This window comes from Malaya genurostris, chromosome 3 (genome assembly GCF_030247185.1).
Source record: "Malaya genurostris strain Urasoe2022 chromosome 3, Malgen_1.1, whole genome shotgun sequence".
Taxonomy (NCBI): Eukaryota; Metazoa; Arthropoda; class Insecta; order Diptera; family Culicidae; genus Malaya; species Malaya genurostris.
The window spans coordinates 99,971,469-99,992,659 of record NC_080572.1 but is presented as its reverse complement, the minus strand read 5'-3'; the positions used below and the strand labels follow the sequence as shown (position 1 = coordinate 99,992,659).

Sequence of the window (21,191 nt, the reverse complement as noted above, 5' to 3'; positions counted from 1 at the left end):
ATAATACTTCTTAAGCATAATGTACCAATAATTATTCCCAGCTGATTCCTATTTCTTTCAGTTTTTTGTTGTTCCATATTTACTGTATTAATAGTTAGGCGGAGACAAATTACCCAGTAGAAAAAAATAAAATTTACAAGTGACGCCGGTTACGCCCATATGACAAAATTCATTTAGGAACGTAATTCGTCAAACGACTGAATATTGCAATATCGATTTAAATATATGTCAAACATACCATCAAGCTTTTCACGCAGGCGTGTTTCGGTGCCTAAAAATATAAAAAAATCGAAACATTCTTTACGCCTTAATATTCCCTTCTAAAAAGACGTGAGTTCACATTATTTTTTCTGGGTGTGTATGACTAGCTGATAATCTGTATGTGGCATACAGAACTTCGCAGCTACCACTAGATTAAAAATTAGTTATGTTTTTGTTCTAAACAAAAAAAATAGCTCAATTATTACTGTATTCAAAATACTGTTACCGATACCGATACCGATACAACAATGACATCATGTTTAATTAGCTTTGATGTGTAACTGTTCCTGTCAACCTTAGTCATCTCCGCCTAACTATTAATGTGGTGAATACAGTTCTTCCTATCAACAAAGCAGATTCATATTTATTTTTTTGCTTACATTAAACTTTAGTCGTTATTATTTCACTTCAAGCCAGTTGCTGCAGCAGTTTTTTTTTTATTACGAACGGGTTTTGTTTGTATTTTGACATTATTCTGAATACAATTGTGCACGAGTGCGAAAAGCAAGCCATAGTTTGGTTATTGTTTAGTTAATGCGGTTTTGTTTTGCCTTCATTTTTAGCGGTTTCTCTTTGCCACCATGCATTTTCGCTTTTGTGTGAGTGGATGCTTTATACCTAACATTGCAGTTTTCAGTAATGTTCTTTTTTTTTGTTCATAGTATTTTCGAAATGTTTACTAGCAAAAACGTTGTTGTTACTTTCGAATTTCACTCAGTTACTCCAGTCAACTTATGCAGTATGTCCGGCTTGTCCGAAATAAATTCTAAATTTACGTTCGTTCAATGAAGCAATCGATTAATAATATCACTATGTGCAGCAGCTTTCCACTATTTTTCTTCGGGCGAATATAAATAGCATTTCTTCACATGAATGACTTCTTCCAATAGTTTGTCACAAAAGCTCCTAGATAAAAAATAATATATTTTTTATAAATATACTGTTTTGTTTCAGCTAGTTTGTCATATATTTCTGAATACACTTTTTTTTGTTTGAAGGCAAGAAATATTGATGGAAACTTTTCATTTCGTTTATTTACATTCATACGATTGGATGCAGTTAGCGTGAATGTGAAAATGTTTGTTTGCTTAGCTCTTTTAGTGCACTGCATTTCTGTTATGATTTGCTTAAATTCTGCTAAAATGCGAATGCTTACACTGTTTTACCACATTGTATAATCTATAATTGTTTTCTATTTTTATTTGTATTGATTTTGCATGAGAGCTTGTTGTGTTTTTCGATTGATACAATGGACATATTCTGGACAAATTTCCTAGTGGATCGAAATCAATGGTTTGCTGGTGTTTCATATGTAAATATTTCAAGTCTGCTTGTATCCAGTGCAAACTAAACTAGGTCGTAAACAAACAAAACTTAGCTGCATTCTAAATCATGTTACATACTTTCAAGCACTTAATCGATTGTTTCTATTTTCAAGATAGCTTCATTACTGTTTATATATGTGGTCACAGTCATCCACGACAGATTCATTATGGCAATGTTTTGCTTTTCGGTGTAAATACCTTGCGTTTGCAGAAAACGCGTATCTGCTTTTACTTGTATAGTTCATGTGGAATCGAAAATTGGTCCTGCTTTACAAACATAAATTACACTGGACTAGCGTAAAAAGAACAAACAACTACAACTTTAGTCTGACATCTAATAGCTGAAAAATATTTCTTCGCGCGTATTCAAATAATACACCTCCGAGAACGGAAATCACCAAATGATTTAGTTCCTCAGAAAAAGTTGGATATGTATCCTTCGTTTCGTATTGGGATGGTTTGAATAGAAGCGCGTAGTAATTACTTGATGATTTACTTTACTTATCTAGATTATAGAATACTTTCCACCGGTTTCGTAAATAACGTCTATTCTAACGTTTCAGACATATAATAGTCTTACTAAAACTCAATACAAATCAAACCAAGACGTACATAATACCCTGTAGGATAACTCCTCACAGCTAAAACTAGAATCTTTCCACATCAGAAACTGTCCCTTCTGCTTTCTTTCTAAATCGTTCGTACTTTCATGTCCTAACTTAGCACTACAATCAAACTCAGTGTAATTCATAGGGTTCCACCAAAAATCTGTCGATAGTGAACTTAAGTTTTTAACACTAGAACATGAGTGTGAGCGATGGGAAAACATTCCTCAGAATAAGGTGAAACGGTTGGCTGTTCGATAATGAAGCGGTCATTATTGGCCCTTAGATTACATTCAAACTAAAACTCGTAATTCTTCAATGTAAAATTTGACAGGATTTTATGGAATTGATGATTTTTGAATCTTGAATTGGAATAATTTCCTCACAAATGGTTGAAAATTTATTCTCGCATCGGATAAAGGAATGACTATCGATGACACCGATCATGAATATTCACCGAGACCAAGTTGGAGATAGTCAAATGCGTGAATCTTCTAAAAACCATATCGTTTTAAGCAAAAGTTCAAAATTTAGCCAGACTTCGATTAGAAGTGTCTTGCGTCTGAACTTACCACATCTGTTAAGACAATATGATACAGTTCACTAAATAAGTCGCGTGACTGTCACATATATGGCGCTATCATCATCAAATCTATATGGCTTTTATAAAGTACCAATTTTCAATAAACGATTTGTGAAATTTCATGACATTCCGGTTAATCAGAAAAAAGTGACAGTAAATATAGATACAGTCAATCAAAAACAACAACGTGTTGATGATTCAGAGCAGTGTTTGGTCATGTTTACAAGTAATCAATCAGATTTTCCCATTAATGTGTGACAATGATTGAAACATGGATCCGTTAATTCACTCTGGAATCAAAACGATCATCATCTGAGAGGACTGCATCCGGTGAACCACGTAAAAAGCGCCCAAAGACAAAACAGTCAGCTGGAAAGTAATATCCTCAGTATTATGGGAAAACCACTGTTTTACCAATACAGTGAACCTATTCACAAGTCGATCGGTCCTCGAGCAAGAGAAAATACAGATGATCCAACTGAATAATAATGATAGCGCAAAATACAGTCAGTTCTATAGGAAAGGAGACTGTATTATTTTGCGGGATCATACACACTACTAGGCGAAAGTTTTAAAATATGAATGTTGAAATATGTTTTGCCTATCTTTATTGAAAAATAATAGAATTGTTAGAAAACCTAATTCTCGATCGGAGCTCCGGAACCCCCACGTGTTGTATACTATTTGAATTAGCTCAATGAAATCGGAAAATGTGGGTGTGTGTTTGTGTTTATGTACCTTTCAAAAATTTTTCCATCCGCACAATTTTCTTGGAGACTTTTGAAGTGGATCAAATTCGAAATTCTCTTCCGGTTCCGGAGATATAACGCTATAAGTGACGGCCTTGTACACAATCCTCTTTGTTCATGTGAACCAAATCTCACTCAAAAAAGTCGGTTTCATTTTATGTGACCTTTGATCAGAAGACAATATATCCATGTAAATCGATGGTCACTTACAAAAATCAGCTGTCCGCAAGTGAATATAATCATAAACCTGCTTACTACGGTAAGTCATGCAAATATCAGTACTACTGAAACAAAAATAATTGAAACAATACATAATAGACTTATTGACTGAGCCATTAACTGAAAACAAAGTTAAACTTAGTACAGCTACAGGACACCAAATCACCCTAAAAAAATAATAAAAACGAATTAAGGAACGAACACGCGTCAAAACATGCTCGATTTCAAAATACCATAAAATGGCCTTCGATAAGTCATTACAACAGATCAAAGAAACGCCAGAATGACGGTAGCTTATGGTGTTTTTCATTGAGAAACACTGGTGGCGTGGATTGCTCGAGTTTTACACTTTAGAGCAGACGCGCAATATTCTAAAGGTGATCCATTGCAAACTTTACTCGGAAAGGCAAAACCGGGGCAATCCATCAGTTACCCTCATTCAAGACGTGCGAACTCTGTTCTATGAATCCCGTATCCTTGCATATTGCCTTTGATACAGCAATATTGTAATGACTTAAGCAAGGCCATTTTTTGATACTTTTCAAATCTTATATAAAATCGAGCAAGTATCGACGCGTGTTCATCTCTTGATTCGTCTTCATTTATTTTTGGAGTGTATTGGTGTCCTTGTTAATTGTAGCTGTACCTAGGTTTACACTGGTTTTAGTTAATGGCTAAGTCAATAAAAGTGTTATATCTAATATTGCTTTTGTTTTAGTACTACTTATATTCGTATGACCTGCCAAACTAAACAGGTTTCAGGTAATATTTACATGAGATCAGTGGAAGAAAATGTTACTGAAGAATGGGAATGTAAATCCAATCGGCGTTCCGGTCAAAACGGATCAGACCTAAACGATCGGCATACGAAAGAAAATTCAGGGATTCACCAGGAAAGGTTCCCTAGAGCAAGACGAACAAATCATTTCTGAGCGTGCTTAATTCATATGTTCCAATGAAGCTGATACGGACTTCACACTAAGCTATATTTCTCAAGTATATGTCAAATCAGCGAAGAATATAACGCCTTCGAGCCGCGTCCAATTTAAGCAATAGAACCTAGTTGTAGTGCCGCCTTTGGTATCCAACAATACACGAATGGAATAAACATAATCAATCCTTCAGTTTTATAGACAAAATGTATTGGATTGAATATTTGGCGGAACGATCTAATCCGACAAATTGCAATTCCGAAAATACACCAGCTACATCTGTAAAACTATATTTTCGCGCACGAGGTTCAAATCTTGTATGAGATTTAATATGGGGAAACTGACATTTTACAAAAAAAATCAGCTGGACCGTTAGTATGCTGAGTAATTGTCGTGTAGACACCAAACTACTCAGATTAACCATTATAGCACAGTAAAAGAAAGTCATATCATATGACGAGCACTAGCAGTAGCAGTGATGCATTATATGATTAAATCGCCAGACGATTTTTTTGCAAAAAGTCAATTTCCTAATACTAAATGCCGTACAGACCTCGGGTGCGAAAATAAAGTTTCACCGATCAAGCTAAAAATTGGCATAAAGAGTGTATCGATAAGTAGTTAGCAACATTCAAACAATTATTACTCTGAAATGGCTTAATTTTTTGCAGCGTGTTTTGCGGTGACATGTTTGTTTACATGTCAATAACAGCTGCGCAATCGATTGGTTTCGGTACGGTTTATCGTTTCAATGATGAGTCGAATTGATCCGGAAACGCGAAAGAAAATTCTGCACACTTGGTGCTCAGAAAGTGGTGTCACGTACAACGAAATTGCAAAACGGGTAAAAGTGCACCACACCAGTTTTAAAAATATTATCGAGAAGTTCGGTAAGACCCTTTCCATGAAGGATTTGCCCCGATCCGGTAGGAAAACGGGTCCCAGCCAGCCCGGCCGGGATTTAAAAGTGGTTGAGTACATCAGGAAAAACCCATCGGCGTCGACGCGGGATTTGACCAAGCAGTTCAACACCAGCATCGGTATGATTCAACGGATCAAAGTTCGGAACTCCCTGAAAACGTACAAGAAACAGAAGGTGCCGAAAAAGTCCCTGGTACAGCAAGTTCAAACCAAAACAAGACCGCGAAAACTGTATAACCGGATTCTACAGAATAAAGACGGATACATCCTGATCGACGACGAAACCTACGCCAAGGAAGACTCTCGAGCGCTGCCCGGACCGCAATATTATACGAAATCGGTGTACCAGGACGCTGACACCACGGTGACGATGGAAAAGTTTGGGCAGAAGGTGTTGGTCTGGCAAGCAATTTGTACCTGTGGTTTGCGGTCGTCGATTTTCTTCACTTAGGGCACAATTAACGCCAAGGTGTACGAGGAAGAATGTTTGACGAAGAGAATGCTGCCACTGTACAGAAAGCATAAGACTCCTCCTCTCTTCTGGCCGGATTTGGCTTCAGCCCACTACGCCAACTAGAGCCGTTCTAGAGTGGCTGTCAAAAAAAAATGTACAATTCGTGGAAAAGGACATCAACCTACCGAACTGCCCGGATCTTCGGCCAATTGAGAGGTATTGGGCAATTGTCAAGCGGCATGCCGGAGTTCAAAAAAAAAACTTGACAGTCACAAAAGTAACTGTGCAGAATTTAATGAAGAATGTCAAGTCCAAAGTGCGAGCGTTTCACTTAAACTAAGATTTTCTTCTATATAATCTGTGAAATGCATAAAAATGTAATTTTTCTACAATATATCGAAAACTGATGTCAAATATGTTTTTTTTTTTCGCTATTCAATAATCAATGTTGCTAACTACTTTTCGATACACTCCTTAATTCATTTCATAGCTGAAATATAAATTTTGTCCCACCCTATTGGGAACACATTCCTGATTGAAGATCACGCACAGAAATTAAATTTAACTCATAAGACTCACAAAAATTGAAGCATAGCTAGTGAATAAACTTTTGAGTTGCACCCTGTCTTAATACCTTCTATAGAAGAATTCGGTAGTTGATTCTGTTGAATGATTTAACAATGGATGCCATTAGACTTCTCTATCGACAGATTGAATTACCCTAGACATGTTCCTCTAACTATACACAACCGATAACCTGCCTAAATCTTTACTGAAAATTTCCTCCTAGATTACCATTCATCAGATTCACATATAGCTGCCAGACGAAATTTTAAAAAAAACTGCTAAGAAAATCTCCACCAATTGAAAAGCTTCCCACCCTGTTGAGCCTTTTTTGCTGTGGCAGCAACCAAACCAAATCGATATCAACACACATACAAGTACAATTATAAGCATTCTTCTATCACACAGTTCAGCTTACTAGAATTGCTAGACTCACGTCCATCGTCGGAACTACTACTGGGATCACCCGACCGATCCGTCGATGGTTGTTCCCGGTAATCCGTTGGAAAACCCGTCGACGATGGCAGCAATGATGAATTCACTGAGGCTACGTCGCTGATAGTAGATCTATTGGTGGTTTTGGTAGTGCTGTCGGTAATAGCATCAATAATATCACTATCGTAATTAGTTCTACTGTTAGTGGTAGTAGCAGTACTGGTACTAAGATGATTGCCGTATCTGGTTGTGACTGCGGCAATAGCGACACGATGGCTGTAAATGTGCGATTCCATTGTGGGGATCGTTTCCGTCGATGCGGCCGATGCAGCGGACAGCGCGGATGAGGATGGTTTGCGGCTTACGCTGGTGATGAGTGCAGTTTTTTGCCAGGCTACTGGCAGCATCATATGCTACGGACTGTTGGAATACTCGAAGATTTTCTTGTTTATCAGTGGAGACTGCAGGTGCCGATGGGGGATTACCTCCCGCTCCGGGGTCTGTGGCCAGATTTCCTAAATTACAATCGGGGGCTTGATTTACTACAGTTGGAAATGCGGGTACAACGGTTTGCGATTTTGTTAATGTTCGATCAAGATATCCAGGATAAGTTGGATGGACGGGTAGAAACGAGGTATTTTACTTTTTTAAGCGAAACGAACAACACACTATTTCAAAATGGACGTTACCTGCAGTGATTTAGCTCGTTCTCAGGAGCTGGCCTTATCCTTTTTAAGTGAGAACGAGCTCATCAAGTTTTTTAAAGTCGCACCAATTCCTTTTCCCGGAGTGTGTGAATCAGCCGAGTAGCGACCGTTTCCTTCAGGATGGGCATCAAGACATTTTTGATACCGAAGCTAGTCAATTGTCAATTAAACCATTAAAAGCAACATAGTTCCACATTTTGTACCAGAGCCTACCTTACACGCAGCTTCTATCGTCTTACAAAGTGCCCCGCTGGATGGTTCGCAATGAAACACATGTGCCAAAAATTTATCCTGAGCTGTGTGCATAATGAATGCACAGTATTTGACATTCCGTCCGATTCCTAGAAAGCTAAGGTATCTCACTCGACATTCGCACAAAAGTCGTGCTTCGGGATCCTGATATGTTAGAACAACCATTATTCCATGCAAAAAATCAAGGTAACGCGTGCTAATTTACACTCACCGAGGTGTTCACACTAATCATACTGGGCGCCACCGAAACGTTAACGTTCTCCCAATTTTCCACCGGACAACCGGCTGCCACCTTGTCGATGGCATCATTCAGGACGTCAATTCCGGTAGGTTGGTTCACTTCCATCGAACCAAGATACTGAGCTTTGAGCACCTTTTTCGGTTCTTCCATCGGAGTGGGAAATGAAGCTGTTAAGTAAAATAAAAATCGTTAAGCGACTGTTTGACAGGACAAGTATTAATAAAAGCTCACGATGTCGTATCCATCGGCGATGTTCGGTCGGCAGATCAGTGGGACGAATAGCACAGCGGGAACTGCTCGAGCTAGAACTGTTGGCATCGAGCTGGAGGGACCGTTCAATCATTATCCGTTTGCAGATATCTCTGTTTGGAAGAGAGTAGAGGATCAGTACTTAAGTTTATTTTTGTCATTTTTAATTGATAGTTATTTAAAGTATCCCGATCATCAAGCCCTAACAAGCTTATAACAAAAAGCTGTTTTCGTAGCAAGTGCTGATATAAGTCAGGTTTCGTTAGTAGTTAAAATATCAAAAATTTCAAACAAGTATCTAAATGAGAAATAGTTTAGATACGACATGTTGATAGGGATGTCACATGATTATAAGAATTGAATGATTCTTTCAAAGTGAGTATATTGACATATTAGGTATTTTCATCCTATAGAAAATGTCGAAATTTCTGTAACTTCGTTAAAAACTGTAAATAAAACGAAATTAGATGTGCGTCTTATTAAAAAAAAACATGCAAAAAATGAAAGAACAGCATAGTATAAGTAACATTCTGGAACATCGTGAGAGTTTTCTACGCTTAGTTTTTTACGATTTTGGGAGTGTTGTACTCAACATATTGATTTACATCAGTACGAAGCAGAGATAGAGAAAAAACAATGCGGAGAGTGTCAACACGAAATCAATGATCTTGAGTCAATACGTTGTGGAATGTGTGATACTACTTTTCACATTAGCCCAAATTGCTGCGGATTCAATTTGCGCTCATGCAAGGATGTTTTCGCGCAAGGCAAGCTTAATGGTCGATCTATTCGTGCGTACATGGCGGATCAAAACAAACGTTTGTCTCCAACTGAGACAACTAACAATATTAATAGACAAATTGAACAATTGTCTGGTATTGTTGAAGTACTCAGCAAAAAAGTTGATTGTATTGCAAATACTTCAACTCGGAAACCCTCTACGACTCGTGATCCCAGGACACCTTTATGGCCAAATTCTAACAGGAAGCGTCGTCGTGTGGATAATGACACATCAAAACTACCACCTGCCGATCGAGGCACTAACTCAATGGATTTTGATGATCTCTCAGTTGCTTTCGTCACACCGGCAGCACCTCCACCTAGATTTTGGCTCTATCTGTCGGGCTTTCAACCATTGATAAGCAATGATGATGTAAAAAAGATAGTCACCCGTTGTCTTCATTCGTCTGATCCATTTGATGTTATTCGACTTGTGCCTAAGGGTGTGGACATAGCCAATATGACCTACATTTCTTTCAAGATTGGTCTTGATCCAGCACTCAAGCAGCAAGCTCTCGATCCTGCCTGTTGGCCAACCGGCTTGGTGTTTAAAGAGTTTGTCGACGTTTCAAAAAACGTGATGTGATCGCTTATTTTCTCCCGAGACCAACCAGCAGTAACGACATCGGTTCTCCGGATGACAATTGTTTGAATGCAACACATTTTTCGCAGCGGTGGGAGCTCAAGGGCTCCCATCAAAGGCGAGTATTTGGATGTATTTAGTTCTTCTGCATTCAATCATTGCTCTTTACAGCATTTGTCCGTTTGTGATAGTGATATTTCTATTTATTATCAAAACGTGCGAGGCTGAAAAACGAAAATCGACGATTTGTTTCTGATATCCACCGATTGTGACTTCGACATAATTGTACTAACTGAAACTGGACTCGACGATTGCATCACGTCGCTTCAGTTGTTTGGAACTGCCTACAACGTGTTTTGATGCGATCGTTCTATTCGTAACATTCGTTCTATACCGCTTGATTGGCAGCCTTGCTGAGCCGATTTTATTTCTCTCTCATGTTTCGTTACGTCACAAGAATACAAGAGCAGAAATAAATGGAGCCGCCATAGAAATGGACTTACCATTACAAAAATAACATTCACCAAATTTTTATCGCAACAACATATATGTTTTTATGCACTAATCGCATCCAAACTAAATTATCTAGACATTGTCAGGATAGATTTTTGATCCATGCTTTTGAAGGCGAGATATTCAATGAACAAGTTGAAAGTTGCCGTTTTCAGTTATGCAATTCTTCCTTCAGAAAAAAGACCTTCCCGACCGCTAAAGTCAAACAATCATTCTGAAATTTTCACAGAATAACTAATTTTCTAAGAGATTATCAGTTGGGTTTTTTGATATTCGTCACCGTTTCTGAGAAAATCAGATTTGAAGCGTGAAAATAGCCCTTTAAAACGTCCTAAAACACACTGCCCTCAGCCCTTATGCTCTGATCTTGTGTCATGCAAGCTCGGAATTCCATGTTAAGTCGTTTCCCCATGAGAAATTGACAACTACCCCTGGATAAATTTTGAGTGCTTAAGATTAATTTCTAATTTATATTAGATGAACTCGATTGATAATGAGAAATAGTTTATCGCTTCAACCGAAATCGCAGAATGGTAGAGAAACTTAACGCTAAAAAAATCTGCTTGCATAAAAAAATTGAACACAAGCTTGGCGAAGAGAAGCTTAATTATCGAAATCGCAAGTATGTACAAAGATATAATTGCATACATTTGGAATAATGGTGCAATTTCGTCGGTTATAAAACAAATTCAAATCAAGACTAATCTCGATGAACATTAGAAAAGGTCCCAAGTGCAAGTGACAGTTTCTCTTGGTTTACTTTCTCTTTCAGTTATTACGGCAAATTCCAGTAATTTCCAACAAATTCTACAGTGCATATCGAAAGTTGATGGTTTTTGCTATAATCCTATGTGAAGTGTTAGACGTGAAGATTGCTGATTGGACCGTAATACTCGAAAGAGAAAGTAAACAAAGAGAAACTGTCATTTGCACTTAAAACCATTTCTCGTGTTTGTCTTCAAATGATGTGTTGGTGTTGGTTCGGATTGATTGAACTTTTTTTATTGTAGATCATTAGAAATTTTGGTTGCCTTGTTCCACATCAATGGCTCGAACAACCCCATGGGGCTGATCCTTGTAGTTTTTTTTAAGTCTGATATTATACCCGTCCACATTTTTTTAAAATCTGAAAAAAATACAGCGTAATGTACTCATAAATGATTTATTTTTGATGTAAAATCTAGAGTGGTACCAAAATTGTAAGTGCAATTAAAAAAAATCCAAAATTTTAAACATTTTTTTTACACATGACATACATTTTAAAAAATTCTGAAAAAAATCAGAGAGATTTCCCATAATTCCTAAAATATTCCTGATTTTTTTCAATTTTTTTGCTAAAGAGGTAATTAAATTAAATAAAATCAGTTCGTGCTCGCATCTCATCAGGCACAGTCGCAAATCGTTTACGGTCGAGACAACAGAAACAAGGACAATACAGTGCAGTGAACAATAGAGTGTACGAAATGGGCAAATACGATGTAACAAAGCCTGAAACTTGGTCTACAAGACCAAATTCAATTTGTATTGATTTCAAGCGCTGTAAAGTTAGACCAGCAGCAACCGAAATTGAAATCTTGCTTAAGGAACGAATGCATCTAAACGTTAATGATGTAAATAAGATTCAATTCAGCAAGGCGTCTAACTGTGTGTACATTATGTTCAAACGTGAAAGAGATGCAATTGCATTCGCTTCGGTTAACAACGAGGTGCATAGTGTTGATCATGACAATGTTACATATAAAATCCCTGTGTACATGGTGAACAATGCAATAGAAGTACGTGTGCTTGACCTTCCCCCGCAGACCAGCGATGGGTTCGTTCGGGAAAACATGTCGCAGTACGGTGAAGTTCTTTCCATCGAAAGGGAAGTATGGCGGATTTTTCCCCGGTATCCGGAATGGCGTGCGAGTGGTACGTTTGCAACTACGTAAAGCAATTCCATCTTACATCGTTTGTGGTCAAGATGGAATACATCCGTGTAAAACGCTGATTACGTATGAAAATCAACTGGTTACATGTCTGTTTTGTGAACAACCTGCACACTACGGCAAACCTTGCACTGAAACTGCGAAAACAAACAAAACAAACAAAAACAAGGACAACCGCTCAACAACGGAAACTAGTGAATGCAGTGCTGCTGTTTCTAAAACACATTCACCATCTAACTAAACAGCAACTGCAACCAATGTACAACAAAGCGCTTCTACAGTAACTAGCAACGAGATCAAGACTGCGAATAACAAGGAAAACGAAAAGAAGACGTAAATAAACAATGCCACCGATGCGTCAATGGACGACAAGACGAGCCACGAACAAAGTGCCCCTCAATCCTCGCAGGAGGAAAATGGAAGCTCCTCTCCCCCTAGAAAAAGGGTGACAACGAGATCGAATACAAAAAATTTTTTATTTAAAAAATCGGCTCAATAGGCCACGTAAGGCTTGTACGCAAATAGGCCTGAATAAAAATGTCTTTTGCATATAAATTAAATAAAATGAATATCAGAAGAACCACCCTAACTCCACCAATATGGCAGTTAAACGGTTAAAATTTTGGAAAAATCATCTCCTATATAAACCCTTTCAAACAGCGTATATCAATTTTTGTTCTGTTTGGGGGCAGTTTTTGTATGAAAACCCGGCTATACCCTTTCTGAAATTACGCGAATTTCGAAAGTTATGCGACTATTGGAAGTATTTTTTACGGTTTTTAGAATTTTTTATGCGGATTTCCAAAATTACGCGTATTCCCGAAGTTAAGCAGATTTTTTTATGCGGATTCCGAAAGGTACACCTCTTTCAGTTTTTCACGCGAATTTCGGAAGCTACGCGTTTTTTTCTACGCTGATTTCCGCTGATTCCACTTTTTTACGCGAATTTTTTAAGTAACACGCTATTTTTTACGAATTTCCGATCAACACAAAAACCCAGAGGACTATCACTTGTATCACCAAGTATTAATTCGAATGCCGCTATATTTCTTTTAAAATTCATAATGTTACGTTAATAAGTTTGCTCGTTATTAAGTAACAATTATTGTTAAGTCTAGTCATATTCGTTATCATTAAGTTCAGTATGTTAGTCAGTCATATCCGTCAAAGTTAAGCTCAGTGATAGTCAGTCCAGGTTTTTGTAGTGGTCGTAATAATACAAGTTGTAGTGGTCGGCCCAATAATTACAGTTAGTGTTAAATAGTATCCGCGAGATCTCACTTCGTCGTAATAATCCAGCTCAGACATTCCGAACACTGTCCGACAAAACCACTGATGCTGAATGTGCACAAACAAAGGGTTTAAAGTATATTTCTTACACATGTGATGTTAGCTATAGGATCTATTACTTTTCAGGTTTCATTTTTCATTTTCAGAATGGCCTCATAAGTCATTTCATACCAAAATTACGATAAATCAAAAAAAAATATATTTTTTTATGAATCATGCTCAAAGTCGTAAATGACATTCTTACTATGGAAGTCACCCGAATAAATATATTGTTGTTCATCAGGTTTTAAAACTTCTTGAATTTTGAATAATTTCGAAATAGATCTAGCGTTGTTGGTTTATGCTGATTCTTCATTTTGCTTTATGAACATTTTAAAGATTTGTATGCTTTGTGGAGTTTACAGTTTCAATGCAGGATTTATGATGTAACACTCAAAACTGTTGAAAGTATTTAATGAAATTAAAAATGTTACCTTTACAAAAAAATAAAATAGTGTCAGTTCGTCTCTTTAGTGTTGCACTGCTACCAATGTACAACAAGACGCGTCAACGGTAACTAGCTACGACTCCAAACCAGCGAACAACATTTTTGACATCAACATCACTGACGATGAAGTAATGGAAGCAAAAACGGACTGGGTTAAAAATGGAAACTTTTTTCTCTCTAGAATTCGCGAAATTCAATAATAAAAAGATGTTTTAACTAACAAAACCGACAACGTTAAACCTGTACGCAAATGAGCTTGAATGAAGTTTTTATTGACAAAAAAGACACACAAATTATTATCCCGGTTTGGAGAAGGTTGCGAGTTTGAATATTAATATTAATTTGAAAGAACCCAAATACAGTTTGGAATTAGTATCATTATTAGTAAATACCTATTATAATTAACAAAGTAACGTTACTCAAACATGTGAATAATGTTATCAAGCGTTCTCTGCATAATGCAAACCATACTACCTTTGAACTTAAATCCCCTCTCGTATCTCGAATTCAATCATATTTAATAGCCCCTGCAGCAATTAAATATATGGTAGCTCTGCTCGGTTCGGATCAGTCTTCATTCGTACTCAAGTGAAATATGTTCCTGTTACTGTTGATAGGTTTCTTTGCCACATCCAATGCCCTTTATGAAAATAAATTCCGGCTGCTCGGCCATCCATGGAAGTTGACCATCAATGTCAACTTCCCTCTCTGAGCAGCCTAGATAGCCGTGTAGTGTCGGTAGCGGTTTACCAACTGGCTAAGAATAACGCTACGGTCCACCTGTACCGGTGGTATAAGTCCACCAAACAGGTAAGCCGTGTGGCATCCGGCGGAATTATTTTTTACCAAGAATTGAGCCACTGGTTTCCTGTTCCATGTCGTAGAAGGTCACAAAAATAGGAACTCCTAAGTCAAGGTGTATTTCTGTGCCGAGAACTGAATGGCTGCAGGAGGTTAAACAATGCAGTCGTGAACGGAATATCTTGGGTTTTTCCCTTACTGGATACACGCAATGCTTAGCAATCGACTTCTTTGTTCATCGCTTCGGCAAGCAGAGATTAGAAAACTGAGTGTCTGTGGGTGTCCTCAAGGTGGTGTACTATCCTCACTTTTATGGAACCTAGTCGCTGATGGTTTGTTAAGGAAACTTAATAACCTTGGATTTCCGACTTATGGTTTTGCCGACGATTATCATATATTGATGACCGGTATAAGCATTAACACTCTCTTTGATTTAATGCAACAAGCCCTGCGATCTGTTGAACAATGGTGTTGTCCGGTTGGATTATCTGTAAATCCGGGCAAAACATCAATGGTGCTTTTCACTCATCGTAGGATAATTACAGGAGCTCGTCCGTTGCAGTTCTTTGGTTCAGAGGTCACTGTGGTCGATCAAGTTAAATACGTCGGGGCTATTCTTGACTCAAAACTGAATTGGTCTGCTCACATTGACTTCAGGATTGAAAGAGCTTGCATGGCTTTCGGCCAATGCAGACGAGCTTTTGGAAAATCATGGGGACTCAAACCCAGATATATTCATTGGATCTACACAACTATTGTTAGACCAATTTTAGCATATGGATGTCTTGTATGGTGGCAGAAAGAAGAAGTCGCGACAGTTCAGTCAAAGCTAAATCATCTCCAAAGGATGGTCCTAATGGCGATGAAAGGAGCATTAACGACAACTCCTAATGCTGCTCTAGAGGCGCTACTGCGTATTAAACCACTACATGTGTTCCTAAAACAAGAAGCCTTAGTTTTCCTTCAGGAATGGTTGTCTGGTTGGCTGGAACGACAACTTGATGAACACATAGTTTGTTATACGGACGGTTTTCTGTTGAATGGTCGTGCTGGTGCTGGTGTCTACTGTCGTGAAGTGAGGCTGGAGCAGTCTCATTCACTTGGTAGATACTGTACTGTGTTCCAAGCGGAAATCTACGCAATTCTGTGTGGAGTACAATCGGCACTTCAGCAGAAGATCTGTGGTAAACGTATTTATTTTTGTTCCGACAGTCAGGCAGCCTTGAAAGCACTCAGTTCGAGTGACTCACGGTCGAATCTAGTGATCGCATGTCGAACTCAAATTGAAGACCTCAGCATTTCAAATGCTGTTTACTTCTTATGGGTACCCGGCCATTCTGGTATTACTGGAAATGAATGGGCTGATGAGTTGGCTAGAGCTGGTGCAACGAATGATTTCGTTGGTCCTGAACCAGCTTTACCACTTTCAACTACTTGGATAAAACACAAGATTCGTTCTTGGGCTGCATCCAAACATGTCAGCTACTGGCGCAGCTTGCAAACTTGCGCTCAGACAAAAGCATTTCTACCAGATTTAAATCTGAAAATGTCAAGGTGTCTACTGCATTTCTCCAAGTATCATTGCAGTATTCTGGTCAGAGCTCTGACTGGACATTGCAAACTCAATTATCACATGGCTACTATTCAACGTGCCGAGTATTATTCGTGTGATTTGTGTGACTGCGATTATGGTACTTCATATCATCTGATATGTAACTGTCCCGCATTGACGCAGCTACGTATCCGGGTTTTTGGTTCTCCATACATGGTTGAGTCTGTGTATGCGGAGCTAAAATTGAAGGATATTCTCTCGTTTCTCACCCAATGTGGTAGGGAGCTATAGTCAGAGGGGTTCATCGTTCTTCCTGGAGTGAATGAATCCCTTCTGTATTCACCTTAAATAGGGTTTAGCAGATTGTTTGGCATCCTTTGGGGGGTACCGAATTTACTTCTGCTTGTACATACTGCGAGTCGTTCTGCATTCTTCCGGGAGTGCAGAATGGTGTCGCTTTTGTAAGATCTCTAAATCCTCTCGGGGGTTGGAGGTTTTATAAACAGCAGACTGTTCGGGACCTCGTAGAGGTTCAGAATTTCCTTCTGCTTCCACTAAATGTGATCCTCAGCAGATTGTTCGGCATCCCTTAGAGGTGCAGAATTTACTTCTGCTTTTATGTGTTTTTGTGTCGTCAATTTTTCCCATCCTCCTAGTCCAACCCTTACCATTTCCTTTCAATCCTTCCCTCTTATATATCGGGAAAATGATGCTAAAAACAAATTGATGGCAAGGCACAAATCTCCAAATATCAAGGGGAACGTGCCATTTGAGCCAATTTGTTCTGATTCCTGATTCCTGAAGATGGATACATATCTTTTTGACCACATCAGTATTTCAGAATTTATTTCCCATCTTCCAGCTACCAGTGGCTGCCGACAGTACAATTCAAATCACGGATACAATGTCGCGCACCCATTTTTTTCCGTACTATCATTCGAAAACGTTATCCAGCGTCCAGGCAAAGATAAAGAAGACAACCGGACCATAATTCGTATGGGAGTATTAGCAAAAAACGATGGTCATGTTCGACTGTCGGATTATCAGCGGGCCTTTGCACCGAGTTCTGAAATGTACGAAATTGTGCTTTCGGGGTGGAGTAATACCAACCACGAGGCTCGCTCATACAGCGTCATCGATCCCGGCAGAAGAGGTCAAGTATTTGTATATACGCATCAATCCAGTCTGGGTGTGTTATTCGAGTTCGTACCGTTCATGTTTACGATGGAATTTCTCGGGAATCATGGCATACGGCTGACGCAAGATGGCGAACGCGAGCCATTTCTCGAAATCAGTGATCGCTTTCCTCATAGCTTTATTGGATTCTGTAACTGGGATGTGCCAGCAATTTATTTCTTTGATTGTCCCTTGTTGAATGACGATGTAGAAAACAATATAAAATCAGTTATTCAAGGAAGGAAGCTAGAATAAATAAAAAATCGAGTTCAACATGTAGAATTTATGTGGATTGTTTGGAGTAACCCGAATTCCTAGTTGAATATTTTCAATACACGAAATTGCCGGTAATATGAGAAACTTAAGCAAGTTCTCTTTCAGATCTTTGATTTGTATTTCCGGTATTTCTATTTCCAAGCAAACTTGTGTGGTGTCTCTAACAAGACTACTAACTTTAAACCCTATAACTCCGGAACCGGAAGCCAGACAATACAATAATACAATCGGCACTTCTTCAGAGAATCTGTTGTAAACGAATTTATTTTCGTTCCGACAGTCAAGTAGCTCTAAAGGCTCTCTCTGTTCGAATGATTCACGTCGAATCTAATGATCGCATGTCGAACTCAAATCGAAGACCTCAGCATTTCAAATACTGTTTACTTCTTATGAGTACTCAGCCATTCTGGTATTACCGGAAATGAATGGGCTGAAGACGAAGCTTGCAAGCTTGCGCTCAGACAAAAACATTTTTACCAGATTTGAATCATTGCAGAGTTTTTATCAGAATCGAATATTATTCGTATGATTTGAATAGTTGCGATTACGGTACTTCATAAAATCTGATATATAACCAATATAGTCAGAGGGGCTCATCGTTCTTCTTGCAGTGAATGAATCCTTTCTGTATTGACCCTAAATGGTTTTTTGGGATGTCGAACTTACTTCTGAACTCATACATATTGCGAATCGTTCTGCATTCTTCCGGAAAGGCTGATGTCGATTTTGTAAAATTTCTCAATCCTCTTGGGAGTTGAAGATTTCATTGAATGTGCATTTTTGCAACTGTAGATCGTTCAGGAATTGGTGAAAATTTGTTGTACAATTATTTTACAGTCATTTCGAATACAGAACTGCTACATTATCTGCTAAGACTGCTACTAGTATTTATTAGAACTAAAAATGTTACCTTATATTACAATAAAATAATTTAAATTCGTCTCCATGGTATTGGTGCGAAAAATTGTGAGGGCGAATATTTCTGAGTTCGACTCGGGCGCCTGAGACGCTTACTACGGCTCTGTACCCAAGTAGCACACGTTATTACACTTCAATGACAGTAACTTATATGACACAAATTTATGGAACAAGTTGAAGACTTTGCAACGTGCATTATAACTGCTATGTAACCTGAAAATCGTAAAAGGCGGAGCTTGACCGACTTACCAAGGGTTGCCAAACAACTTCTCAGTAGTGAATATTTGATTTGATTCAGCGCGCACATCAGTCACAATGAAACAGAAAATATAAGTTGGTGTCAAGTTACAAATTGTTCATGTTTTTCCCATTCAACATTTACGACCAAAAATTGACATCCGATAATGAGAGCTAAAATATAGAACTCAATATTCTTTAAAGTCACTATATCTACTCAAAATCTAAGAGCTATTCGATATTTATGGTGAAGTTGATCATTGTACTTATTGAAAACGTGTGCGCCTTCGATATTTTGGGTTTCAGAACATCGACATACAAAATGATATTCATATTTGTATTCCCGTCATATGAAATTTACAACTAAAAAGTCGAAATATGTTCAGATAGAATTTTTGCCTTTCTCTATAGAAAGGTATTAGAATTGCTGGAAAAACTGACTTTCGAACGGAGCCTCGGAGACCCACAGTGTTATATACCATTCGACTCAGTTCGACGAGATCGGAAAATGTCTGTGTGTGTGCACCCAGAGATGGCTGAACCGATTTAAACAAGCTTGGGCTCGTTTGAAAGCTTCTGTTGGGCCATTGATCAAGTTCAAAGATCAAATGGCTGTGACTTTTGGTTCCGGAGATACGATTGTATAAGTGACGTAACTGACAAAACGCGTTGTATTTTTACACGCTCAATTTTTTCAAGATGGCTCAACCGATTTTAACAAACTTAGGCTCGTTTGAAAGCTACTATCGGACCAATGATCAAGTTCGAAGACCAAATGGCTGTGACTCTTGGTTCCGGAGATATAATGGTATAAGTGACGTACCCGACAAAACAGGTTGTTTTTTAGTGCTCTAATGTATAAAAGGGTGGGATCACCTCTAATTTCGTTAAGCGCTATTGTTCAAAAGTTTAAACATCTCTAAAAAAGTCGTTATGCAAAATTTGAGCTAATTCGGAAATGGATAAGGGGTGCTGCCCAGCGGTTAAAATTTGAAAATTTTCGATCTTGAAAAAGCACCATAGCGGGGAGTACATGAAATTTCCGAAATCGAATTTTTTTTTTGATGCCAAAAATCTTAAAATTGTATGAAACATCGAGATTTAGTGTTATCTAAAAAAAAAATTTTTTTTTAAATCGACTTTCTGGGAAAATTTGGATATTTTTATTTTACTTGATATTTTTGCTAATTCCCAGAAAGTCGATAATTTCAAAAAAAAAATTCTCGAGATTACACTAAATTTCGACGTTTCATGCAATTCTATGACTTTTGGCATTAAATTTTTTTTTCGATTTCAAAAATTTCAAAATTTCACGTTATTTTTTACCGCTCTAATGTATATAAGGGTGCCAATATTTTGGGATCACCTCTAATTTCGTAAATCGCTATTGTTCAAAAGTTTGCTGGAAAAACCGACTTTTGAACGGAGCCTCGGAGACCCATAGTGTTATATACCATTCGACTCAGTTCAACGAGATCGGAAAATGTCTGTGTGTGTATGTGTGTATGTGTGTGTGTGCACTTTTGATATTTATACGCGCTCAATTTTCTCAGAGATGGCTGATCCGATTTTAACAAACTTATGCTCGTTTGAAAGCTACTGTCGGGCCATTGATCAAGTTCAAAGATCAAATGGCTGTTACTTTTGGTTTCGGAGATATAATGGTATAAGTGACGTAACCGACAAAACGCCTTGTATTTTTACGCGCTCAATTTTCTCAGAGATGGCTGAACCGATTTTAACAAACTTGTGACTTTTAGTTCCAGAGATATGATGGTGTAAGTGACGTAACCGACAAAACACGTTGATTTTTACCGCTGTTATATATATATATATATATATATATATATATATATATATATATATATATATATATATATATATATATATATATATATATATATATATATATATATATATATATATATATATATATATGTATATATATATATATATATATATATATATATATATATATATATATATATATATATATATATATATATATATATATATATATATATATATATATATATATATATATATATATGTATATATATATATATATATATATATATATATATATATATATATATATATATATATATATATATATATATCACACCACTTGGTGGATTAAGAAGGTTTTTTTT

The 21,191-nt window shown here is 37.6% G+C and overlaps 1 protein-coding gene across 12 annotated transcripts in view; it reads right to left on the bottom strand.

Moving 5' to 3' along the window:
* Positions 1 to 357: 357 nt before the first annotated feature.
* The window catches only part of LOC131436580 (protein Fe65 homolog), a 222,722-nt gene continuing 201,888 nt past the window's right edge, over positions 358 to 21,191 (bottom strand). For 11 of the 12 annotated variants that reach the window (XM_058605386.1, XM_058605389.1, XM_058605390.1 and 8 more), the window contains 5 exons: positions 8,480 to 8,610; positions 8,219 to 8,415; positions 7,969 to 8,151; positions 7,738 to 7,905; positions 358 to 7,590 (listed from right to left, as the gene is read on the bottom strand). In XM_058605386.1, the coding sequence (XP_058461369.1) occupies positions 7,759 to 7,905; positions 7,969 to 8,151; positions 8,219 to 8,415; positions 8,480 to 8,610 (658 nt within the window). In that variant the 3' untranslated portion in view covers positions 358 to 7,590; positions 7,738 to 7,758. The remainder of the gene's footprint in view (positions 7,591 to 7,737; positions 7,906 to 7,968; positions 8,152 to 8,218; positions 8,416 to 8,479; positions 8,611 to 21,191) is intronic. The other variant, XM_058605379.1, reaches the window with a different exon arrangement.